The 27,399-nt window shown below is 44.5% G+C and overlaps 1 protein-coding gene across 1 annotated transcript in view; it reads left to right on the top strand.

Moving 5' to 3' along the window:
* LOC126197885 (TNF receptor-associated factor 4) overlaps positions 1–27,399 on the top strand; it is a 684,818-nt gene that overhangs the window by 360,624 nt on the left and 296,795 nt on the right. Inside the window, exon 2 of the mRNA XM_049934673.1 lies at positions 23,533–23,602. Within this exon, the coding sequence (XP_049790630.1) occupies positions 23,533–23,602 (70 nt within the window). The remainder of the gene's footprint in view (positions 1–23,532; positions 23,603–27,399) is intronic.

Here is a 27,399-nt window from a genome sequence, read left to right as displayed (position 1 = left end):
CCAGGGAAAGTCTCACACCAGACGAGTGTAGCCCCTATGTTTGCGTGCTAGAATAATGGTGATGTACGCGTACATGGAGAACTTGTATGCGCAGCAATCGCCGACGTAGTGTAGCTGAGGCGGAATAGGGGGAAGCAGATCGCATTCGCCGAGGCAGATGGAAAACCGCCTAAAAACCATCCACAGACTGGCCGGCTCACCAGACCGCCGGACGGATTCGTGCTGCCGGGGACCAGGTGCTCCTTCCCACTCCGGAAAGCCGTGCGATAGACCGCACGGCTAATCGGGCGGACGTTGTCCAGAATTACTTATATATCACTGTTTGAAATACTGACCTACCCCCCCCCCCCCCCAAACACCCTGTGTAGCTGTATTGACGGGCGTTAAAACTATCCTGGATACAAATAATTATTAATGAAGACGATCTAAGGCGAATTAATAACGACAAGGAACTGAAAAAAAACAATCAGAACCAGGGAAGCTGGCGTATTTTGGCCGTATTATAAGAAGAGAAAGATATAGTGAGGGGCAAATAAGTGGTCTGGATGAGTGGATGCGATTGGACGTGAATCTGTGGCAACATTAACGGAGAAGGAAAAGACGTACAATTATTTCCAACAGAATGGAGCAACTGCCAACACAGCCGGCCGAACCTTAGGACCACATTTACATAATCTTCACTCCTGACAGAGTTGTTAGCTGAGGTCAGTCTGGTCGTGACCCTAGTAGGTCACCCAGGTCAACTGACCTGTCCGTGTGCGATTACTTTATGTGGGGAGGCCTCAAGTCTAAGATAGCAACCCCCATAGTCTTCAAGAACTGCAGCAAAACATTTCGGATGAAACAGCAGCAATTCCAGCAGTCCAGCTTCGATCCGCCTTTAGCCAATTTTTGACCAGGGCTCAAATATGCCAAGAGATGGATGGTGGTCACTTTCAACATCTGCAATAATCAGGTTAGTACAGTATTTCGTTTCCTCTAGTGTGTTTAACCAGTAAAGCTGTATGGTTAAAAACACTAGAGGAAACGAAATACTGTACTGTATGGCTAAATGATTATGGCGTCCTCTTGGATAAAATATTCCGGAGGTAAAATAGTCCCCCATTCGGATCTCCGGGCGGGGACTACTCAAGAAGACGTCGTTATCAGGAGAAAGAGAACTGGCGTTCTACGGATAGGAGCGTGGAATGTCAGATCCCTTAATCGGGCAGGTAGGTTAGAAAATTTAGAAAGGGAAATGGATACGTTAAAGTTAGATATAGTGGGAATTAGTGAAGTTCTGTGGCTGGAGGAACAAGACTTTTGGTCAGGTGAATACAGGGTTATAAATACAAAATCAAATAGGGGTAATGCAGGAGTAGGTTTAATAACGAATTAAAAAAATAGGAGTGCGGGTAAGCTACTACAAACAGCATAGTGAACGCATTATTGTGGCCAAGATAGACACGAAGCCCACGCCTACTACAGTAGTACAAGTTTATATGCCAACTAGCTCTGCAGATGACGAAGAAATTGAAGAAATGTATGAGGAGACAAAAGAAATTATTCAGATAGTGAAGGGACACGAAAATTTAATAGTCATGGGTGAGTGGAATTCGGGAGTAGGAAAAGGGAGAGAAGGAAACTAAGTAGGTGAATATGGCGTGGGAGTAAGAAATGAAAGAGGAACCCGTCTGGTAGAATTTTGCACAGAGCATAACTTAATCATAGCTAACACTTGAATCAAGAATCATGAAAAAAGGTTGTATACATGGAAGAATCCTGGAGATACTAGAAGATATCAGATAGATTATATAATGGTCAGACGGAGATTTAGGAACCAGGTTTTAAATTGTAAGACATTTCCAGGGGCAGATGTGGACTCTGACCACAATCTATTGGTTATGAACTGTAGATTAAAACTGAAGAAACTGCAAAAAGGTGGGAATTTAAGGAGATGGGACCCGGATAAACTGACTAAACCAGAGGTTGTACAGAATTTCAGGGAGAGCATAAGGGAACAATTGAAAGGAATGAGGGAAAGAAATACAGTAGAGGGATGTAGTAGTGAAGGCAGCAGAGGATCAAGTAGGTAAAAAGACAAGGGCTAGTAGAAATCCTTGGGTAACAGTAGAAATATTGAATTTAATTGATGAAAGGAGAAAATATAAAAATGCAGTAAATGAAGCAGGCAAAAAGGAATACAAACGTCTCAAAAATGATAGCGACAGGAAGTGCAAAATGGCTAAGCAGGGATGGCTAGAGGACAAATGTAAGGCTGTAGACGGTTCTAGGCGCTACAGTCTGGAACCGCGCGACCGCTACGGTCACAGGTTTGAATCCTGCCTCGGGCATGGATGTGTGTGATGTCCTTAGGTTAGTTAGGTTTAATTAGTTCTAGGGGACTGATGACCTTAGAAGTTAAGTCCCATAGTGCTCAGAGCCATTTGAACCATTTTTTTTAAGGCTGTAGAGGCTTATCTCACTAGGGTTAAGATAGATACCGCCTACAGGAAAATTAAAGAGACCTTTGGAGAAAAGAGAACCACTTGTATGAATATCAAGAGCTCAGATGGAAACCCAGTTCTAAGCAAAGAAGGGAAAGCACAAAGGTGGAAGGAGTATATAGAGGGTCTACACAAGGGCGATGTACTTGAGGAAAATATTATGGAAATGGACGAGGATGTAGATGAAGATGAAATGGGAGATACGATACGGCGTGAAGAGTTTGACAGAGCACTGAAAGACCTGAGTCGAAACAAGGCCCCGGGAGACAACATTCCATTAGAACTACTGACGGCCTTGGGAGAACCAGTCCTGACAAAATTCTACCATCTGGTGAGCAAGATGTATGAGACAGGCGAAATACCCTCAGACTTCAAGAAGAATATAATAATTCCAATCCCAAAGAAAGCTGGTGTTGACAGATGTAAAAATTACCGACCTATCAGTTTAATAAGTCACATCTGAAAAATACTAACGCGAATTCTTTACAGACGAATGGAAAAACTGGTAGAAGCCGACCTCGGGGAAGATCAGTTTGGATTCTGTAGAAATATTGGAACACGTGAGGAAATACTGACTCTACGACTTATCTTAGAAGAAAGATTAAGGAAAGGCAAACCTACGTTTCTAGCATTTGTAGACTTAGAGAAAGCTTTTGACAATGTTGACTGGAATACTCTCTTTAAAATTCTGAAGGTGGCAGGGGTAAAATACAGGGAGCGAAAGGCCATTTACAATTTGTACAGAAACCAGATGGCTGTTATAAGAGTCGAGGGACACGAAAGGGAAGCAGTGGTTGGTAAGGGAGGGAGATAGGGTTGTAGCCTCTCCCCAATGTGATTCAATCTGTATATTGAGCAAGCAGTAAAGGAAACAGAGGAAAAATTCGGAGTAGGTATTAAAATCCATGGAGAACAAATAAAAACTTTGAGGTTCGCCGACGACATTGTAATTCTGTCAGAGACAGCAAAGGACTTGGAAGAGCAGTTGAATGGAATGGACAGTGTCTTGAAAGAGGATATAAGATGAACACCAACAAAAGCAAAACGAGGATAATGGGATGTAGTCGAATTAAGTCGGGTGATGCTGAGGGAATTAGATTAGGTGATGAGACACTTAAAGTAGTAAAGGAGTTTTGCTATTTGGGGAGCAAAATAACTGATGATGGTCGAAGTAGAGAAGATATAAAATGCAGCCTGGCAATGGCAAGGAAATCGTTTCTGAAGAAGAGAAATTTGTTAACATCGAGTATAGATTTAAGTGCCAGGAAGTCGTTTCTGAAAGTATTTGTATGGAGTATAGCTATGTATGGAAGTGAGACGTGGACGATAAGTAGTTTAGACAAGAAGAGAATAGAAGATTTCGGAATATGGTGCTAGAGAAGAATGCTGAAGATTAGATGGGTAGATCACATAACTAATGAGGAGGTACTGAATAGAATTGGGGAGAAGAGGAGTTTGTGGCACAACTTGACAAGAAGAAGGGACCGGTTGGTAGGACATGTTCTGAGGCACCAAGGGATCACAAATTTAGCATTGGAGGGCAGCGTGGAGGGTAAACATCGTAGAGGGAGACCAAGAGATGAATACACTAAGCAGATTCAGAAGGATGTAGGTTGCAGTAAGTACTGGGAGATGAAGAAGCTTGCACAGAATAAAGTAGCATGGAGAGCTGCATCAAATCAGTCTCAGGACTGAAGACGATAACAACAACTAGTGTGTTTGTTTGTACCCCGCAACTCCGTTCTCCGGGCCACTTTTATTTGCCTGACCCTGTACATGGAAGGAAAATTAGTGGGTAGAAGATCAGTAGGGAGAACACGAACATCGTGGCTGCAGAATCTTAGAGAGTGGTTGAGATTCACTTTCGTACAACTGTATAGATCCGCAAAGTCAAAAACAAGATTAGCCGTGATCGTGAACCTCCGATGAAAGGCGGCACGTGAGAAGAAGAATCTGTAAGTTGTGTGTTGCAGCTCCAGAAGGTCAGAGCGAGTGCTACCCTAGGAAAGCCCCCCCCCCCCCCCCCCCCCCAGCAGCTGCCAAGCCCGACCCGAGTCAGAGTAGCTGGCCGGTGGCCAGGAGCCGGCCGATGCGAGGTTTCAGACGGAGACGTCCTCGGTGTCACCCAAGGCCACGGCCGGCCAGTCCCCTCGGGCGTTCCCACTGCACAGTACCAGACTGCGTCGCCCCCAGGCTCTCCGTGCTACTGCAATAAGAGTCTGTCGTCAGCAACCTTGGCGCTCTAGAGATTACATCAAAGAGAGGAGCATTGGCCATACTGGTGGCAGTATGGATCGCTACAGCACTATGATCACTCGAACAAACGCTATTTTTTAATTTTTTGACGTTTCGGTAAGTGAGGGCTCGATGTACGCAATCGTATGCTTTCGCGGCGGTTGTCATCTTCAATGCAACTTTTCCACATGTGTCGACTAATCACCAGGTTATATTGACGACTGATACCTCGTCAAGATTTCATCTGTACTTTAAACGTTCGTCAAAATAACAACATGAAGACGCGGTCAAATACCCGGAAATTTATGAATTGAAGGCAGAACACAGGTGGTGTTTAACTTTTTTCTTCTTGAGCCCGTGGACCATACTGCCATTTCTGTTTACTCGTGAAAACGGTAGTCATAGATTTTTAAGTATCACATAGTAAAAATAAAGTTACGTAATTAGTATTATTGTTGTTGTTGTTGGCATTATTATTATTGCATACACTTCCTCAGTCTAACTACATACTGAAATCTTCGCGTCACAGTACTATCGCACTCAACTATAGAAGCCATACACAGAATGGTTGGTGCAGCCCTCGTAAGAAGCCATCTTGGTCTGACACAGTAATACAGTCTGCCCACAATTGGCGTTTTCATAAGCCATCTCTACATTTATCTTGCAAGTTCTCTTGCCTTCAAAAACAATAGAAGTTACAGCAAGATGACTGGAATACATCGCGTCAGACGAAGGGCAGCCGGTACACGACAATTGAAGACACTATTACGTCAATACCTTGGTTGAGCAAAACGAATTACAGCAGGAAAAACGCTATCAGATGGCTCTTTTCCCAGTCATCTGCACCAATTTCGCCCCCTTTTTTCGTCCTTAACAGGAAAAGTGTCTCAAGAACTTATCACGCAGCCATTATTTCCGCTGCTACCGAAAATGAATTGCCGCACAACGCTTCACTCTTTCTGTGTGTGGTTCCTGTAGTTGCATACTAAGAAACTGTGACGTGGGGATTTAAGTGCATAACTGCACAACGTGTACCTGAAAGCAAACAAAACATTAATTACATATCTTTATTTTTACTAGGTGATAGCTACAACTTAAGTACTGCCCCACGCACAAACATTCATCTTTTACAGCCATCCCTGCATACGCATTGTCTCGGCACACACACACACACACACACACACACACACACACACACACACACTTGTTCATGTTTATTTAATCGTCTATCTGCTGTCACTTTTAAGAATCTGAAAGCATTAGACACTATGAGAAACAAAGCCAACGTATTTAAGGTAACAGGTTATTCAGTGTCCATAACGAAATGCTCATTTGTATAACTCTGACACTTTAAAAGTATCAAACACAATAAATAAAGTAGTACACATAAATGATGCAGCCAATTCAAAATGGTTCTGAGCACTATGGGACTTAACATCTATGGTCATCAGTCCCCTAGAACTTAGAACTACTTAAACCTAACTAACCTAAGGACAGCACACAACACCCAGCCATCACGAGGCAGAGAAAATCCCTGACCCCGCCGGGAATCGAACCCGGGAACCCGGGCGTGGGAAGCGAGAACGCTACCGCACGACCACGTGATGCGGGCGATGCAGCCAATTATTGAGTTTCCCTAAGACAATCAATTTAATAGCGTTAAAGACATTAATGAATAAGGTAAATGCAATTAACATATCCAGTTATTTAACATTCCTAAGTTAACGCTCTTTTTGTATAAATTTTAAAAGTATTGAACATAATAAAAAATACATCGTAGACAAAAGTAACATCATTATTTATCCATATCGCTTGGGTACAAAATAATAGTCACAATATAACTTAAATACATAAGTTGCTAATGCTTAAGTACTTTGGTATTTTGTCGTATATGTACTCTTCCGTTGAGCCTTAACGATAGCTTCTGGATACGGAAGGATATGGCTGCGTGATAAGTTCTTGAAACACTTTTGTTAAGGACGAAAAAAGGGGGCGAAATCAGTGCAGATGACTGGGAAAAGAGCCATCTGATAGCGTTTTTCCAGCTGTAATTGGTTTTGCTCAACCAACGTATCGAGGTAATAGTGTCTTCAATTGTCGTATGCCGACTGCCCTTCACCTGACGCGATAAATTCCAGTCATCTTGCTGTAACTTCTATTGTTTTTGAAGGCAAGAGAACTTGCAAGATAAACGTAGAGATGGCTTATGAAAACGCCCATTGTGGGCAGACTGTATTACTAGTTGTAGCAAGGTCTTTCGACATCCAAAACCTGTAACTGTACAAACTGAAAAAAAACTTATCCACCGCATCGAAAAACGGTGCCGGGTGTACTGGTGTGCTCTAAAACGTAACGTACGGGTCCATTATATAAAATTGGTCGAAGTGGAACCGTCCATTATATTAGCATCACTTATCTCAAGTCGCCATATGATTCTTCACCACAGCCGAACTCGCTAGCGCACACAGATAGTGACGCCGAAATCGAAGTACAGGGTTGTGCTTCTGGTGGTGGAATAAATGTTATCATCAGTATTTGATCAACAAGGGGTGTATAGGTGAAGCCATACAGATAGTGATCACTGTCCTCTGTTAAAAAAGTTATTGTTTAAATCCCAGACCTGTCCGCTTCAGTCTGGAACCGCGCGACCGCTACGGTCGCAGGTTCGAATCCTGCCTCGGGCATGGCTGTGTGTGTTGTCCTTAGGTTAGTTAGGTTTCAGTAGTTCTAAGTTCTAGGGGACTGATGACCGCAGATATTATGTCCCATGGTGCTCAGAGCCATTTGAATCCAGACCTGTCGTGGAGAGAGCGCATCTAACACTTGACGTTTGTGCCGTACGTTTGTGCTCGCCGCCTGCTAATTTTCATTCGAGACAAGTACGTCACGTGCTGGCTTCCTTTCGTCCCCACGACCACAATACCACAGAAACATCACGCTTCCACATGACATCCGCACTTGTCACACAACACTGAGAAGAAAAAGAGGTGCTACATTTTCAGTTTGTCCAAAAAACACCCATGAAAATAAATGAATCACAACGCCAGAAAATAAAAATATTTAATTTTCAGATGTGCGGTCTGTGAGCTGTTATTGCACGTTGACGTCGAACATAGGTTGTGATCACATTAATGTGATTGGACCATGTATGTCGGTGTGTGAGAAACAGCATGTTGTAACCGAGTTCCGAAATCGAAGAGGTCGTTCGCACATGAAGCACCCACTCCTTCAGCCAGACCACACACGAGCGCTGCGACATCTGCAACAGTCCGACGCCTCGGGTTCACTATCACCGATCATCCTTCATACAGTTCCGACCTCGCCCTGTCCGCCTTTCATCTGTTTCCAAAACTTAAAGAACACCTTCGAGGACTTCACGTTGACAGTGATGAAGTGGTGCAAGCATGAGTGAGGTTCTGGCTCCGTCAACAGAGTCAAACACTTCACACTGACGGTATCAACAAACAGGTCTCTTGCTAGGAGAAACGTGTTCGTCGCCAGGATGACTACATTGAGAAATAAATATCTAAATATGAAAAAGATAGATGTAGAAATTTAATTACGTTTGTTGAATATAAAAAAGCTTTAAAAGGTTTCACATGCAAAATTCGGCGGCATTACTTTACAGCAAGCGCTCGTATGTTTGTGATTGTGAATGGAAACACACATAACACTGGTGTAATACTATACAGTATTACTATTGTCTTTTACAAACCAGTTTTCGGCTGTGACGCCATCATGAGACACAAAAATAAATGTGTGGCTGTAAAATTTTTGTAGGGTCAAAAAATTTAAACTAGTGCAGCCACAAATTTATCTTTGATCCAAAACGTTTTTTCAGCCACACATATGTATCTGTGTGCCTGTTGATGGCGTAACAGCCAAAAACCGGTTTGCAAGAGGAAACAGTGAATATTGTTACATAGTACACCAGTGTCGCATGTGTTTTCATTCATAATGTATAAAATATTCTACCAGTCTATGTAGTTATATGTCCGTTAAGTGGCACCAATTATTTTTGCTTTCCAATAGCGTAACGCCTATATTGCAATAGCAAAATAAAAACTTCTACAGCTGTAAACGGGGTAAGGTGCTCTTTAATGAATTCATATAGGCTGCGGTCCATGTTGCAGGAGCTCTGTATCCCTTCTCAGACAGATACTGACGGTGAAAATTTCTTCCATCACGAGGACAAGTACCGGCTTCCCCCAGTACACATACGTATAGTAACGGCATGTTTAAAAACCATACCCGTGGACTTAAACCCGTGACCCCGCTTCAACGGACTATCACGCTATCTGTAGAACACGCAAGACAACCATATTCTGAACGTAGTACTTTTTAGCGTTAGTACAAGCGCTGTGTTGACAGATGTGAAAATTACCGAACTATCAGTTTAATAAGTCACAGCTGCAAAATACTAACGCGAATTCTTTACAGACGAATGGAAAAACTGGTAGAAGACGACCTCGGGGAAGATCAGTTTGGATTCCGTAGAAATATTGGAACACGTGAGGAAATACTGACTCTACGACTTATCTTAGAAGAAAGATTAAGGAAAGGCAAACCTACGTTTCTAGCATTTGTAGACTTTTGACAATGTTGACTGGAATACTCTCTTTCAAATTCTAAAGATGGCAGGGGTAAAATACAGGGAGCGAAAGGCTATTTACAAATGGTACAGAAAGCAGATGGCAGTCATAAGAGTCGAGGGGTGTGAAAGGGAAGCAGTGGTAGGGAAGGGAGTGAGACAGGGTTGTAGCCTATCCCCGATGTTATTCAATCTGTATATTGAGCAAGCAATAAAGGAAACAAAAGAAAAGTTCGGAGTAGGTATTAAAATCCATGGAGAAGAAATAAAAACTTTGAAGTTCGCCGATGACATTGTAATTCTGTCAGAGACAGCAAAGGACTTGGAAGAGCTGTTGAACGGAATGGACAGTGTCCTGAAAGAGGATATAAGATGAACATCAACAAAAGCAAAACGAGGATAATGGAATGTAGTCAAATTAAGTCGGGTTATGCTGAGGGAACTAGATTAGGAAATGAGACACTTAAAGTAGTAAAGGAGTTTTGCTATTTGGGGAGCAAAGTAACTGATGATGGTCGAAGTAGATTGGATATAAAATGTAGACTGGCAATGGCAAGGAAAGCGTTTCTGAAGAAGAGAAATTTCTTAACATCGAGTATAGATTTAAGTGTCAGGAAGTCGTTTCTGAAAGTATTTGTATGGAGTGTAGCCATGTATGGAAGTGAAACATGGACGATAAATAGTTTGGACAAGAAGAGAATAGAAGATTTCGAAATGTGGTGCTACAGAAGAACGCTGAAGATTAGATGTGTAGATCACATAACTAATGAGGAAGTATTGAACAGAATTGGGGAGAAGAGGAGCTTGTGGCACAACTTGACAAGAAGAAGGGACCGGTTGGTAGGACATGTTCTGAGGCACCAAGGGATCACCAATTTAGCATTGGAGGGCAGCGTGGAGGGTAAAAATCGTAGAGGGAGACCAAGAGATGAATACACTAAGCAGATTCAGAAGGATGTAGGTTGCAGTAAGTACTGGGAGATGCAGAAGCCTGCACAGGATAGAGTAGCATGGAGAGGTTCATCAAACCAGTCTCAGGACTGAAGACCACAACAACACAAGCGGTGTGATGTCTTAGTTCTTGAATAGCACTACGAACAATGTTGGAAAGAAGCATCTTGCATCATAGTAAGTAATGCATAAGATAAGACTTTTATTGTTAATGCAGAGGCGATATCCTACATAAGGTACGCGCTGTGATTCGAGGAACAATACGTAACGATAATGGAGGAAAAATAGCTATTCGGGGCGGCAGCACGAGCACTGTCAGTGAACACTGAGGCGATATGAGTCTTTGCAGTCGTATTTTGTAGAACTTTCAATGTATTGTGTATTGGAGCCAACAAGGCGTTCAGCAGCATCAGTGATCCCCATCGCGAAAAGCAGACGAGTTTCAAGATAATTCGTTTGTAAAGCAATTAGGAGGTCGAAGCAGTTTTCTACAAGGAAGTTCGATTCTTTATAGAATCGGGGTTTTATTGATTAAAACACTTTTTTTTAAATCTTTCCAGTGCCATCCCCTAGGCTTCAGCCGAGATAGCCTGCGTTTAATGCGCCCCTTCCATGGAGGAAAGCCGGCCGTGGTGGTCAAGCGGTTAAAGGCGCTACAGTCTGGAACCGCGCGGCCGCTACGGTCGCAGGTTCGAATCCTGCCTCGGGCATGGATGTGTGTGATGTCCTTAGGTTAGTTAGGTTTAAGTAGTTCTAAGTTCTAGGGGACTGATGACCTTAGAAGTTAAGTCCCATAGTGCTCAGAGCCATTTGAACCATTCTTTGAACCATGGAGGAAAAACAAAAATTGTCACAACTTATCGACTTTCCCACGCACGTGTTCAAGCTTCGAAGGAAGGAAGGAAAGAAGGAAGACTAATGATTTGCCTGTCTTCATGGACGACCTAGTCAGAGATGAAGCGTAATCCCTGATTGGACCAAGACTGGCCGTGATGTTTTCAGAGGAACCACACAACATTATTTACGGAAGCCACGGGAAACGTAGACACGGACGCCAAGAAAGGGATTCGAGTGTTGGCCCTTCCGATGCGATTCTTGTGGCTTAGCACCTCGGCACCCTAGTTGCTCCACAGTAGTGGCGTAAACTACGCTGCGTAGTGACGCAGGCTACGCACGTGTGCACAGCTTCCGGCCAAGCACAGTGTTGTGCAAAGACGCAGCGGTACCGGGATTATTGCAAACGAGGAACTGTGAGCTGAAGCACCTTTAAACATAGCTGCGTCATTTACGAATACCCACCTAGTTCCGTCCACTGCTGAGCGTGATTCTCATGAATCCACCATTCTCGACATTCTAAGATCTGAAGCTAGCATCCGTTCCATACCTCATCGATTGCTTCTGATTAAAAGCTCTTTGGTTCCTTCAATTGTGTTCTCCTCACTCTTCGAGCCGGCCTAGCAGAAAATGATTTTGCGTGGAATCGTAGTAAAATTGATAATATGATGTCAATCAGATCAATGAAATGGCTGAAAATTACGGTTTCCCGTTTCTGTCAACATACCACGAAAATTTTGTTACACTAACTCGGAATGTGCCACTTCTACAAATGAACGTAAAATTTTCCCACGTAATTTTTTCACTTTTCCGCCGCCCTTGCAAATTTCTCTCATATCCATAGAAACATAACGCAAATGTCCTCTTAGAAATAGTCTTCGAGCGAAGACATTGCAGGAAATGTCAATAGACGCTAATAGAAGTTACATATATTTATGAGAGAACCATCTTTATCAGCACATTTATGACAGAAGTTTTTTAATGCCTGTATGTGAAACATCTCTCTCGGCCCTACTCTGACAGTTTAGTCTATACATGTATTTATATAACCTGAACAGCACGTAACTAACACTGCTTCCTACCAGTGCAAACAATTTTTGTTGTATTTCATGTGTGTATGAAACAAAGGGAAAGTGATTCTATAAAACATAACTAGCTCTTTAATCTCATAAAGTAATAAATGCTATTGACGGGGGATCTCAAATTGAATTCATGTTTCTCGATTTCCAGAAACCTTTAATACCGTCCTCACAATCGGTTTCTAATGTCTCAGTCGTGCGTCTGGAGGCCAGAAAGGTCAGAGTTCGAATTAACTGACAGTAAGTCATCGAACGAAACTGAAGCTATATCTGGCGTTCCCCAAGAAAGTGTTTTAGAACCCTCTGCTGTTCCTGATCTATATAAATGATACAGGAGACAATCTGAGCAGCCATCTTCAATCGTTTGCAGATGATGCTGTCGTTTACTGTGTAGTAGACTCATTGGGAGATCTAAACTAATTACAAAATGATTTAGTCAAGATATCTGTATGGTACGAAAAGTGACAACTGAACCCAACTAATGACAAGTGTGAGGTCGTCCACGAGAGTATTCAAAGGAATCCGTGCAGTTACGGTTACACGATAAATCACACAAATCTAAAGACTGTCAGTGCAACTAAATACCTGGGGATAACAATTATGAACTACTTAAATTGGAACGATTATATAGATAATGTTGTCGGAAAGACGAACTGAATGCTGCGTTTTGTTGGCAGAATACATGGAAGATGCAGTCAAATTTACAGAGACAATAGCAGTATGAGTCCATTTTTCAGTATGATGTTGCATCCCGTCTGACGTTGATGAATGCACTCATTCGGTTGGGAGGGGTGTCATAAAATCGTGGTATCCTCTCCTGAGGCAAACCAGCCCACAACTGTTGTAACCGGTTCTTGATATCCCGGATAGTTGCAATGGGATGGAGTTGACGACAACCGGTTTCATACATCGGTCTATAGGAGACAGTTCTGTGAATCTATGTGGTCACGGAAGTACCTCAACTTGAGACAGACGATTCATACAGACACGTGTCATGTGTGCATGAGAATTGTCCTGTTGAAAAATGTCATCTCGATACTGTCGCACGAGAGGCAAAACATGTAGACGCAGGATATGGTTGTGCCGTTACAGTTTCCTTAAAAACTATACAAGTCACGACGTGGAATCTTACGCCGTGGGACCCCACATCGTGACGCCATGGTTAACACTCCTGTGCTTCTCTAAAACATTGGAAGAATGGGACCTCTAGCCAGATCGCCGCCATATTCACCACCATGCTCGCCGACGACGGTCGTCTGGGTTAGTACAGAACCACGATCCATCGCCAAATACAATGCGACCTCGTTCATCAGCAGTCCATACTGCCTGGTCAAGACACTGCTCCAAAGGCAGCCGTTTTATTATAGTGTGAGCTGCAGCCTACACATGGAGCGGTACTTGCCTAATCCGACTGCTGTTAGTCTCCGACCAATGGTGCCGGTTGATGCAGAATGGTGCAGGGAGCCCATTACCTTTTCCCGGAGGGTAGGCACAGGGGAGAGTGCGTTACGGTGTATCTGGTGCACAGTTTGTCGATCTTCAGTTGTGGAGGTCTGATTAGTCGACCGGAACCTTGACGACGAGTATGCCCCAGTTTTAATCAGTCCAAAATTTGAGTATTGCACGATTTGACCGTACGGCCTAACGGAGATCCATAATGAGATACGTTTAAAACTCTTTCAGGTGCCGATAAAGCTGTCAAAGACGAGTACACGACATCTCCGTGTCCTTTACAGTGATCACTCAACATGAAGCTATTCGCATACCCTACCAGGTCCAGTAACAACACTAAACACGAAAAATAGTAAAGCAACTTCTGAACAATAAAGCAGTCTATTGCTGAACAGTAAAGCACTCTGTTGGCCGTTCTACCTGTCCAAAACATTGCAGCTCTAACCATTTACTAACCCATCGGTAGTGTGTACGTCGTACCATGTCTTCTGTATGGTTCGCTTCTTTTTTCAGAAACTGTGTACATGTAGTGGCCTGGTGAGTAAGTGTCAGGCTGTACAGCATTTGGGATTCCATTCTCAGTCGGTCCTACAGTTCGGTTCTCATTTATCGATTCCTTCACATCTCGCAAAGATTTGTGTATGTTAAAAATACGAAGCTGCACCATGATACGGAGTGACCCCGACTCTATTGGTCCTCTTGCAATTGGCTGTTTAAGTCTATAGCTCCGAGGAAAGCAAGTGCGTACCACATCCTGTAGGATCATGTCGTAAAGTTCTGTATAGTTAAAAACCATCCTTTGGTTGAGGACGTCTTTACCTTGATATGATAGGCATATACACTGCCGGAAAAAAATTAGTACACCTGGAAAGACGATGTAGATCCTGATCCGATGACGGCTTGTGCCACCTGGGGAATAGTACACTCATGCTCATAAATTAAGGATAATTCTGATACATAGTGAAACAACTCTCTGGTGGGCGGTTTGCAGGTTTAAATCACCTCGGGGTATGACCATGCGGTGCATTTGACCTGCGGTCGCCGCACGGTGGCGCTAGCAGCAGTCCACATACGCAGAGGTGTGTTGGTGCATGTCAGAGTACGGTGCAACGGGTGTGTGTGCAGACGTTTTCAGACGTGCTAACGGTGACTGTGTGTTGAAAATGGCTCAAAGAACACATATTGATAACTTTATGAGGGGTAGAATACTAGGGCGACTGGAGGCTGGTCAAACACAGCAGGTCGTAGCACGGGCCCTCCGTGTGCCACAAAGTGTGATCTCAAGATTATAGCAACGATTCCAGCAGACAGGAAACGTGTCCAGGCGCTACAGTACCGGACGTTCACAGTGTACAACACCACAAGAAGACCGATACGATCAGTGCCCGCAGACGGCCACGGAGTACTGCAGGTAGCCTTGCTCGGGACCTTACCGCAGCCACTGGAACAGTTGTCTCCAGACACAAAGTCTACAGACGACTGAACAGATATGGTTTATTTGCCCGGAGACCTGCAAGGTGCATTCCTCTGACCCTGGTCACAGGAGAGCCCGTAAAGCCTGGTGTCAAGAACACAGTACATGGTCATTGCAACAATGGTCCCAGGTTATGTTCACGGACGAGTCCAGGTATAGTCTGAACAGTGATTCTCGCTGGGTTTTCATCTGGCGTGAACCAGGAACCAGATACCAACTCCTTAATGTCCTGTATGGAGGTCGTAGTTTGGTGGTGTGGGGTGGGATTATGATTGGTGCACGTACACCGCTGCATGTCTTTGAAAGAGGAACTGTAACAGGTCAGGTGTATCGGGACGTCATTTTGCACCAATATGTCCGCCTTTTCAGGGGTGCAGTGGGTCCCACCTTCCTTCTGATGGATGCTAACGCACGGCCTCAGCTGCCATCGTAGAGGAGTACCTTGAAACAGAAGATATCAGGCGAATGGAGTGGCCTGCCTGTTCTCCAGACCTAAACCCCATAGAGCACGTCTGGGATGCTCTCGATCGACGTATCGCTGCACGTCTTCAAACCCCTAGGACACTTCAGGAGCTTCGACAGGCACTAGTGCAAGAATGGGAGGCTATACTTCAGCAGCTGCTCGACCACCTGATCCAGAGTATGCCAACCCGTTGTGCGGCCTTTCTACGTGTGCATGGTGATCATTTCCCATACTGATGTCGGGGTACATGCGCAGGAAACAGTGGCGTTTTGTAGCACTTGTGTTTCGGGACAGTTTTCTCAACTTATCACCGATATCATGGACTTACAGATCTGTGTCTTGTGTATTCCCTATGTGCCTATACTATAAGAGCCAGTTTTGTGTAGTGCCACGTTGTGTGGCATGACACTCTGCAATTACCCTTAATTTATGACCATGAGTGTAGATGTACTGATAATGGTTTCAGCGTCGTCCGCCGACGTACAGTGTAGTGTCATAGCTACCAGAACGCCATCTATATCTACTCTTTAATAGGGAATGCTCACAGACTGAAGACTCAGTGTAGTGCAGACGTGTAAAGCAAGCATGCACTGGCGGCACCCCCAGGCCTTGCGGTCTGCGGTGCGATGAGCTACAACCCTTGTTCAGCTTCGTTGTTTCTAGTGGGGACGCTAATCAGCGCTCGAACGTACAGAATGGTGTTCAGCTTGTTATTTTTCCGTTCTTGCAACAGGATGTGTTGTTCCAATAGGATAATGCTCGCCCCACACTGCCTGTGAAACTTGACGTGCTCTGCAACATGTGCAGCTACTTTCCTGGCCAGCACGATCCTCGGACTTGTCCCCAATCGATCATGTGTGGGATATGATGGGACGAGAAGTGACACGTGCGACTCGTCAACCAACTCTTACAGGTCTGTGTGGACAGGTCAAGCAGGCGTGACGTAAGGTACCCCAGGACAGTATCGGCTATCTGTACGATCGACTGGATGCCGGAGTCAGCGCCTGCATTGCTGCCCGTGGAGGCTACTGCACGTACTAATTTGGGTGTCTCAGCGTAGGTCGATACTTGGTGCCTAGGAACCGCTTGTTCTAGTGATCTGTAAATGTAGTCATTTCCTGTACACCATATGCACCGTCGCAACAAGTGTAATGGGTGCATTAATTTTTTCCCCGGCAGTGTAGTTTTGTAAATAACGCTATTCTCACTCTGGCTTTTTAGACCTGTACCCGTGCGTGCAGAAGAGTTGGTTACTAAGATCCGCATTCTATCAAGAACAAAAATTTAACGGCCGTGTTCGCAATATAAACAATCAGTTAGCTAACCGATTTTAGTTGCTGAATAACCATCTTCAGATGTACGAAAAGTACCGGCTGATCAAAAAGTCAGTATAAATTTGAAAACTGAATAAATCACGGAATAATGTAGATAGAGAGGTACAAATTGACACACATGCTTGGAATGACATGGGGTTTTATTAGAACCAAAAAAATACAAAAGTTCAAAAAATGTCCGACAGATGGCGCTTCATCCGATCAGGATAGCAATAATTAGCATAACAAAGTAAGACAAAGCAAAGATGATGTTCTTTAGAGCAAATGCTCAATATGTCCACCATCATTCCTCAACAATAGCTGTAGTCGAGGAATAATGTTGTGAACAGCACTGTAAAGCATGTCCGGAGTTATGGTGAGGTATTGTCTTTCAGCATCCCTAGAGATGTCGGTTAATCACGATACACTTGCGACTTCAGGTAACGCCAAAGCCAATAATCGCACGAACTGAGGTCTGGGGACCTGGGAGGCCAAGCATGACGAAAGTGGCAGCTGAGCACACTATCATCACCAAACGACGCGCGCAAGAGATCTGTCACACATCTAGCAATATGGGGTGGAACGCCATCCTGCATAAACATCGTACGTTCCAGCAGGTGTTTATCAGCCAGGCTGGAGATGATGCGTCTCTGTAACATATCGGCGAACCTCTCACCCGTCACGGTAGCAGTTGCAAAACCAGAATCACGCATTTCCTCGAACAAAAAAGGCCCGATAACGGTAGATGTGGTAAATCCAACCCATACCGTGACTTTCTCGTCGTGCAATGGAGTTCCCACAACAGTTTTAGGATTTCGGTAGCCCAAATTCTGCAGTTGTGGGCATTGACAGACCCTCGGAGCGTGAAATGAGCTTTGTCGGTCCACAACACGTTACTCAACCAATCGTCACCTTCCGCCATCTTTTGAAACGCCCACACCGAAAATGTCCTCCTCTTCACTAAATCGCCAGGTAACATAACAGTTCATGATGCCGATGGATTTTGTACGGATAGCATCGGAGGGTACGCCTAATTGCCAACCAAACAGTAGTGTATGGAATGACGGTGCGACGTGCGACTGCACGATCGCTGACTTCCCCGTGCATAGACGAACCCGCTACAGTCTCCATTTCTTCCTGAACTGTCTCAGCAGCATTACGCCTTGTGCTCGGTCGACCACTACGGGGTCTATCGTCTAAACAACCCGTGGCTTCGAACTTCGAAATCATTCTCGCCACAGCTGCATTTGTCAACGGACCTTTACCCATTCGAATCCCCTTCCTATGGCGATAGGATCGTAACGCTGAACTAGCACATTCCCCTTGCTGATAATACAGCTTCACTAAAAGCGCCTTTTCAGGTAACGTCAACAGGCTGCGACTGCTGGCGCATCTGATTCTCTCTGGTTTTTTTTTTTTTCTTTATTGTATTTCAGTTCCCCATCGGGGCGGGCTGGCAGCAGCATATGCGCTGCTCTTCAGCCAAAAGACATTGAACAAACAATAGAAGACATTTAAAAATAACAAAGGAGAGAATATAGTGAACATAGATATAAAAAAGGGGGAACATCATGGAAGGCAATAGATAATAAACTGGGTGACTGTAAAATGGAGATAAAAAACTGTTAAAAGTAGCACACACAAAAAGCCACAAACTGCGACAATTAAAAGAACACAAGGCACAGTATGACTGGAGCATAAAAGGTATCGACGGATGGCGTAGCACAGAACACTGACGGCGAACCTCAAGGCAGTACACAATTAAAATCACACCTCTTGACGCACAGGAGAAACAGCACTAAACACAACACTGATGTGGCACACTGACGATGATCAAAACGGAGGATCTGCCAGGCGCAAGGAGATGAGTGAGACCGGAAGAAGGGAGGGAGATGAAGAGAGGTTTCTCTCTCTCATTACAGCTCCTTTTATACACGATTGCCATGCGCAGTCACTGACGTTTTGCTGTCCAGCGCCATCTGTCGGACATTTTGTGAACTTTTTTTTGTTCTAATTAAACCCCATGTCATTCCAAGCATGTGTGTCAATTTTTATCTCTTTATCTACATTATTCCGTGGTTTATTAAGTTTTCAAATATATACTGACTTTTTGATCACCCAGTATACGGGACGAATTATCGCGAACTGTTGCTGATAAGTTTCGCTTGATTTTTCCTAGATTTAAAGGTGGTTATTTATCTTACGATCAGGAGAACTAAATCTGTAATTAACTATTACATATCGCGTGGCTCCTTAACTGACTCTTTTAGGTCGTATTAATAAGACGATCATATATTTCTACACAAGTATGTATTGTACCACGGTATGTCATTGTCAGTCCGCGTTTTTATTTCCGTTGAAGGTGCACTGATACAAATTCTGCGAATGAGGAATATAGAATTTCGTTCCATTGTTCACAACAAATACTTTTTGTGCTTCGAAAGGACATCATTACACGGAGATGAAAATTTTCTATCGAACTGGTTTCTTTTCTTTTATGAAACTAATCCCAAAGGAGGATAACAAAGGAGGCTCAAACGGCTCTGAGCACTATGGGACTTAACTTCTGAGGTCATCAGTCCCCTAGAACTTAGAACTACTTAAACCTAACTAACCTAAGGACAGCACACACATCCGCCCGAGGCAGGCAGAATTCGAACCTGCGACCGTAGCGGTCGCGCGGTTCCAGTCTGTAGCGCCTAGAACCGCTCGGCCACTCCGGCCGGCAACAAAGGAGGGAAGATTAGGGTTCAAAATAACCTGTCGAAAGCTTAATGTAGTGATGATGATGATACTGATGATGATATGTTCTGCCCAAACTCAGTATTCCTCGGTCCTTCGGGTTTTCAGCAATCATTTTGGCACCTGCATATGACGAATTTATCCTGGTATCGTCAATTAGCTGTTAAATTCTTCATCTGGTCATGACTAAGGCAGAATGGTCAGAATGGAAATGGAGACGGAGGCGTGCCGGACGCATTCGAATGTCGGTCACGTCTCCACTTGGTTTGGCTCATTTGCAGTCGGCTCCAGGACTGAGGAACGTGGCGGAATGTGAACAGAATTGATCCCTTTCTTCAGCGTCAGGTAGTCACGTCTCTCGCGCTGGTCGTTTAATGTCGTCGCCATCGTATCACGTCATTGTCGCTGGCAACTTATGTGTAGAACGCCATGGCTCGCTTGTACTTCGGCTGTCTGCACGCAGCAGCAGAAGCAGTCTCTCCCCACCTCGGCCCTGAGTCCGTGCTGCTCCATACGTGAGGGTGTGTTATTTTGTTAGAATGTTGAGTGAAACTGGGATGAAGATGTCATTCGAGTATCATTAGGGGCACTATCAACAATGAAACTGATGAAAAATAAATCAACGGGAGGTACAGCGAAGCTACAATTGTTTGAAAGCAGTTGTTGGTGTTGTCACATTACATAACCCGCTCTCTAATTCTCTATAGCTATTAGTATAATCATTAACAGCGAAGCCTGCAATGCTTTCTAATACCTAAGTACGTACAGGAATTGGATATATGTCCTAATCGCCTTCTGCCCCCGTTGTCTGTCCATTTCCGCCTCCTCACTCTTTGTCGACGTACTCATCCTCTCCCTCTCTCTGTCCACCACCTCCTTGCCCACACTCTATCTTCTCCTCTCCTCTCTCTGTCCTCCTGCTCCTCCTTCCCTTCTCTGTGTCTATTTCGTCTCCCCACCCCTCCCCCCGTTTTCTGACCATTTACTCCTCCCATCTCTCTGATTTGGAGCCTTGTTCATTCTCATTGAAAATTCAGATTCCGTAGCAGTATTCTAATCATAAGCTGATAAACAATAAATACCTGTTTTGTATCGTGTTTTAAATACCATAGTTACAACTGATTGTGAGAAAGAAAACAAAATCGCATATTCACAGCAAAGCAATTCACAGAATCTTCTTCCTCGCAGTCTCTTTTAACTCTTGTTGTTTAAAAAATATATATGGCTTATTTCCACATGAATGGTTATTAGAGAGTTATGTAAAAATTTGAAGTAATTTGGTCAAGAACATTTACAGATTTTTGCTAACATCGTGTCTCTTATTATATGTACATTTATATGGTGTGTATATTAAGAACACGTATAGCCTATGTCCATCCAAACGTTATTAGAAAAGTGTAAAAATTTGAAGTAAACTGGTCAAGAACTTTCCGAGATTTTCGCTAACAGCGTCTTTCCTTTAAACGGTATATGTTTATATACGATATACTCGTATATTTAAAAATGTAGCCTACGGCCGTCCAAATACTTATTGGAGTATTGTGTAAAAGTGTGAAGTAAATGGTCAAGAACTATTCGAGATTTTTGGTAACAACGTTAAACAACGACCTGTCGTTACATAGTAGCATAGATAGTATTACAGCATTTGGTTGTTGCAGTTGGATAGTTGGATTCACAATTTTCAGCGTTGTCGTAATACAAAACATGTATACAACGTCACTTCCTCTAGTTAATGTCCCCAACGTATATCTTTTATCACTTTATTTTGTGGAAAACTCATTTCTAATCGGTCCATTATTTTCAGTAGTAGTCTCTTCTCTTCCAGTTCTGCCATTGTCAACGATTGACTTCCATACAATTCTGTGCTACACACACACATTTTCTCAGATATTAATTTCTCATATTGCGGCCTACAATTGATACTAGTTGACTTCTTTTTGCGAGGAAGCCCTTCTTTGCCTGAACTAGTTTGCCTCTTTCTACGTGCAACGTCTGCCGTGCTTTCTTTTGCCTCCAAGGTAGCAGTATTGCTTCGCTTCATTTATTACTTGGTCCCCAAATTTGATGTTGAATTTGACGCAAAGAACCTTCCCGTTACTTCTCAATACTTATGTCTTTCCTTGGTTCACTCTCAATCCATATTCTATGACCAGTAGACGGCTCATTTCATTCAATAGGTTCTGTAATTCTTCCTCACTTTCCGTGTGGACAGCAATGTCAGCAGTGACCTAAAAAAATAGTCCTTGAATAAAAGTAGGTGTGCCTTTCTTCAATCTATTTTCTAAGATAAGTTATAGGGTCAGTAGTGCAACATGTGTTCCTACTTTTCTTCCTATATTTCCTACCCAGTCTGATCTTCCGTGAGGATGGGCTCTATCAGTCTTTCCATTTTACTGTACCTTATAATGTTATCAGCCATTTCCCAAAGCCTCATCTGTAAATGAGATCAACACACATAGTGAACACACTACCTCATTCCCCTCTCTGGGCTCTCCTCTTGCCCCTCTCTTAGTCCACCTCATCCTACCACCTATATCTATCTCCTCCCCAATTTCTCTGAATCTTCACCTCCTCCTCCATCATTCTTTGCCAATTTCTTCCACATCCTCCCTCAGACCGCATTCTCCTCATCTTCTCTCTCTTCATCACTGTCTCCCAATCTTTCTTTTCCACCTGTCCACTGCCCCTCTACTGTGCGGCTGGTCCCGGCGGAGGTTCGAGTCCTCCCTCAGGCATGGGTGTGTGTGTTTGTCCTTAGGATAATTTAGGTTAAGTAGTGTGTAAGCTTAGGGACTGATGACCTTAGTAGTTAAGTCCCATAAGATTTCACATACATTTGAGCACTTTTGAACACTGCCCCTCTACACCTTCCACCTGTCCAATGCATTTGCTCCTCCACCCCTCTCTGTCTCCTCCTCCCTCTCACACTGTCTACCCTCTCCTCTATCCATCTCAATCTACGCCCAACCATGCTCATTGGTTTGTGTAACCCCTGCAAAACAGTTCAATAAAGCAGGCCTATACTACTCCCACAACAAGCGTGTCATGGAGGGCAGGCTACAAATCAGGGGCTTGAAAATCATTTATTTGAATCTGATGTACAGCCTGCCATGCAAACACAACACACCTGTCGTGCAGGGCAGCTTACATGTTGGGGCCCTAAAAACCGTTTCTTGCTCCTGACATGTAGGTTGCCCTGCAAAACTGGATGATTTGGCTGCAGATCGATACTGTTCCTAAGCAACATGCCTATTGTGCAGGGGCTGTAAAAAACACATTTTTGCTCGTATCTCCGCTCCTATTGGAGCTAGGAGGTTATAAATCCCACAGAGCTGATACTCTGCTGTTTGTGTGCCCAATTTCGTTGAATTCGACCCAGCGGTTTAAGAGGAGATCGCAGACATACACACACACACACACACACACACACACACACACACACACACATATATATATATATATATATATATATATATATATATATATATATATGGTCATTTTGCAACCAAGACTTATTATCCCGATAGCTTGGTAATGTTTACAACTGTCAGCTCCAGCCTTCTTTGGAAATGGACTTATTGTCTTCTGAAAGTCTGTGGGCATTTCAGCTATCTCATATATCGTGGATACAAGGTAGAATAGTTTGGTCCCGATATGTTCTCTCCAGAATCTCAATAATTCTGATGGAATGCCTACTCTTTATGAAGCGTTATTAGCTGTCAAAGTAGCGGCAACCGAACGTCGTGGGCAGCCCGAGTGCGTTCAGCCAACGGCCGCTAAGGAGCCGTGTGGGTGACGGCGAGAGCCTTACCAGTGGAGTGGCTCAGCGCTGTGCCGTCGGCAGTTCTGGCGGCAGCTGCGTGGTGTACACGGTAGGACGCAGCTGCTCACAGTCTCCGCTCCGTGTTGCAGGGCCGGCATCTACACCTGCCAGCAGCCGGCGCCGGGCCTGGGGTCGCAGCCTGCCGCCGACTATGCCGAGGTGAGTGCACTACACTCACATACCTGCTCTGCCTTCTTCGCTTCATTGTGGCCGCGCCGTTAGGTTTCCTGGCCGGATACGCCACGCACACTGCTGGCTTTGAAAACTGTAACCAGGTAGGGTACGAAGTAACTACACTACTGGCCATTAAAATTACTACACCACGAAGATGACGTGCTACAGACGCGAAATCTAACCGACAGGAAGAAGATGCTGTGATATGCAAATGATTAGCTTTTCAGAACATTCACACAAGGTTGGCGCCGGTGGCGACACCTAAAACGTGCTGACATAAGGAAATATTCCAACCGATTTCTCATACACAAACAGCAGTTTTCCGTCGTTGCCTGGTGAAACGTTGTTGCGATGCCTCGTGTAAGGAGGAGAAATGCGTACCATCACGTTTCTGACTTTGATAAAGGTCAGATTGTAGCCTATCGCGATTGCGGTTTATCGTATCGCGACACTGCTGCTCGCGTTGGTCGAGATCCAATGACTGTTAGCAGAATATGGAGTCAGTGGGTTCAGGAAAGTAATACGGAACGCCGTGCTGGATCCCAACGGCCTCGTGTCACTAGCAGTCTTCGTGACAGGCATCTTATCCGCATGGCTGTAACGGATCGTGCAGCCACTTCTCGATCCCTGAGTCAGCAGATGGGGACGTTTGCAAGACAACAATCATCTGCACGAACAGTTCGACGACGTATGCAGCAGCATGGACTATCAGCTCGGAGGCCATGACTGCGGTTACTCTTGACGCTGCATCAGAGGCAGGAGCGCCTGCGATGGTGTACTCAACGACGCACCTGGGTGCATGAATGGCCAAACGTCATTTTTTCGGATGAATCCAGGCTCTGTTTACAGCATCATGATGGTCGCACCCGTGTTTGGCGACATCGCAGTGAACGCACATTGGAAGCATGTATTCGTCATCGCCATACTGGCGTATTACCCAGCGTCATGGTATGGGGTGCCATTGGTTACACGTCTCAGTCACCTCTTGTTCGCATTCACGGCACTTTGAACAGTGGACGTTACATTTCAGATGTGTTACGACCCTCGGCTCTACCCTTCATTCGATCCCTGCGAACCCCTACATTTCAGCAGGATAATGCACGACCGCATGTTGTAGGTCCTGTACGAGCCTTTCTGGATACAAAAAATGTTCTTCGACTGCTGCCCTGGCCAGCACATCTCCAAATCTATCACCAATTGAAAACGTCTGGTCAATGGTGGCCGAACAACTGGCCCGTCACAATACGCCAGTCACTACTCTTGATGAACTATGGTATCGTGTTGAAGCTGCATGGGCAGCTGTACCTGTACACGCCATCCAAGCTCTGTCTGACTCAATGCCCAGGCGTATCAAGGTCGTTATTACGGCCAGAGGTGGTTGTTCTGGGTACTGATTTCTCAGGATCTATGCACCCAAATTTCGTGAAAATGTAATCACATGTCAGTTCTAGTATAATATATTTGTCCAATGAATACCCGTTTATCATCTGCATTTCTTCTTGGTGTAGCATTTTTAATGGCCAGTAGTGTAAATTTTACATACTGCGCAATTACGTGGGCATACTGAAAAGTAATGCCTCCTAATTTTTATGTGAAAACTCTTAAAGCTTTTTTCTTTTCTTAAATAAAGCAGACGTTATTAGCATCCTATGTCTTTATTCTTCGTGACTACATGTTTATTTCGCAATGTACGCTCCGGCGACGAACACATTTCTCCCAATGTGAGACGAGTCTGTTGATATCGCTACTGTACAGTGTTGATTCACCCGCAAACTCACCTCCGCTTACACCGCTTTATCACTATCAAAGAGAGGTCCTCGAAGGGGTTCTTTGCTTTGGATAAAGATGAAAATCGGATAGGAGCAGATCGAGACTGTATGGAGGTTGATAAATGACAGTGAAGCCAAGGCATCGGATTGATGTAGATGTCGCAGCGGTCGTGTGTCGTAGGACATTGTCATGCTGAAAGAGACGATGCTCCATGTGTGAACTAAATCTTCGAACTAGAAACTCGATGTATCTGTGGTGTCACCGCCAGACAACACGCTTGGTACGTGGTAGCCTTTAAATCGGCAGCGGTCCGTTAGTATGCGTCGGACCCGGGTGTCGCCACTATCAGTGATAGCAGACCGAGCGCCGCCACACGGTAAGTCTAGTCTAGAGAGACTCCCTACCACTCGCCCCAGTTGTACAGCCGACTTTGCTAGCGATGATTGACTGTCTGCATACGCTCTCATTTGCTGAGACGACAGTCATTTGCTACGACCTAGCAAGGCGCCATATTGTTACTATAAGTACTATCTTCAAGAATGTATTCTGAACAGATAATACTGTGACTCATGTACCGTCAAGAGCGACGTCCATCATTAATGGATTAAAGTTAAGTATCAAACTAATTATGTCCGCTTTCTGAATTATCATTCCTTGTCATGTTCCAGATCTCACGTCAGTATAGTTCTTCCCTCCTCACGCCAGCTTGCGTGAGCTAAAACGCGTGCATTTCGGCCTCACTCGTAACACGGTGTTGGCTCTTCTGCTAACACAAAAATATCCAGAATGAGACTTACACTCTGCAGCGGTGTGTGCGCTAAAATGAAACTTCCTGGCAGATTAAAACTGTGTGCCGGACCGAGACTCGAACTCCGGACCTTTGGCTTTCGCGGGCAAGTGCTCTAACATCTGACCTACCAAAGCACGACTCACGACCCCCCCCCCCCCCCCTCAAAGCTTCAGTTCTACCAGTACCTCGTCTCCTACCTTCCAAACTCCACAGAAAAAATCTCATTCTGGAAACATCCTCCAGGCTGTGGCTAAGCCATGTCGCCGCAATATCCTTTCTTCCAGGAGTGCTAGTTTTGCAAGGTTCGCAGAAGAGATTCTGTGAAGTTTGGAAGGTAGGAGACGAGGTACTGGTAGAATTGAAGCTTTGAGGCGGGTCGTGAGTCGTGCTTGGGTAGCTCAGATGGTAGAGCACTTGCCCACGAAAGGCAAAGGTCCCGAGTTCGAGACTCGGTCCGGCATACAGTTGTAATCTGCCAGGAAGTTTCAACTCGATTATAGCACTCTGTTTCTCACACGCCGACGTAGTTACGCTACACGCCGTCATGTTATACGCTACAATTCGTAGCCCTCTAGCAGCAGACGGTTGCAAATACACTATCGGAAAAAAATAAGTACACCCTATCACGGGTTTCCAAATCACTGAAATTAGTTAGGTTTAGGAAGTTCTAAGTTCTAGGCGACTGATGACCTCAGAAGTTAAGTCGCATAGTGCTCAGAGCCATTTGAACCATTTGAACCACAACGCTCAACAGGTCTACGTCGTACGCGCGAACGACAATCACTTGGGTACAGGCAGAGTGCTTTCATTGCTGAAGATTATGGCGCGTCATTCCTTCTTCCAAATTATACTCTGCAGGCACCAATCGAGTTGTGCACGTCGATGCTGTGGCGTGATTGGAAGACGGAGTACACGTGTGCGTGACCGTAGTTCTGCTGATAATAACTGGCTCGCAACGCTTCTTGTTGCCATGTCTGGCCATATAAGCCCTCTTATCTGTGCTGTGGTAGTTGTACGATCTGCCACTGCTGTCCTTAGATTACGATCTTGGAGGGCGTCTGTGCTGCGTTGACGTTCGGAATTTTATCATTTTAAGAATCGTTATTGGGGTAATATGAGATTTAAATCAAACATCTTAACGACAACTTCTAGCATACTCTTCAATTAGAGATTTAGGGTGAATAATCAGATCACTAACAGTCAGAGAAAACATCTGGGAACT

This window comes from Schistocerca nitens, chromosome 1 (assembly GCF_023898315.1).
Source record: "Schistocerca nitens isolate TAMUIC-IGC-003100 chromosome 1, iqSchNite1.1, whole genome shotgun sequence".
Taxonomy (NCBI): Eukaryota; Metazoa; Arthropoda; class Insecta; order Orthoptera; family Acrididae; genus Schistocerca; species Schistocerca nitens.
The sequence above is the reverse complement of the archived record's forward strand: the minus strand, read 5'-3'. Positions and strand labels throughout refer to the sequence as shown.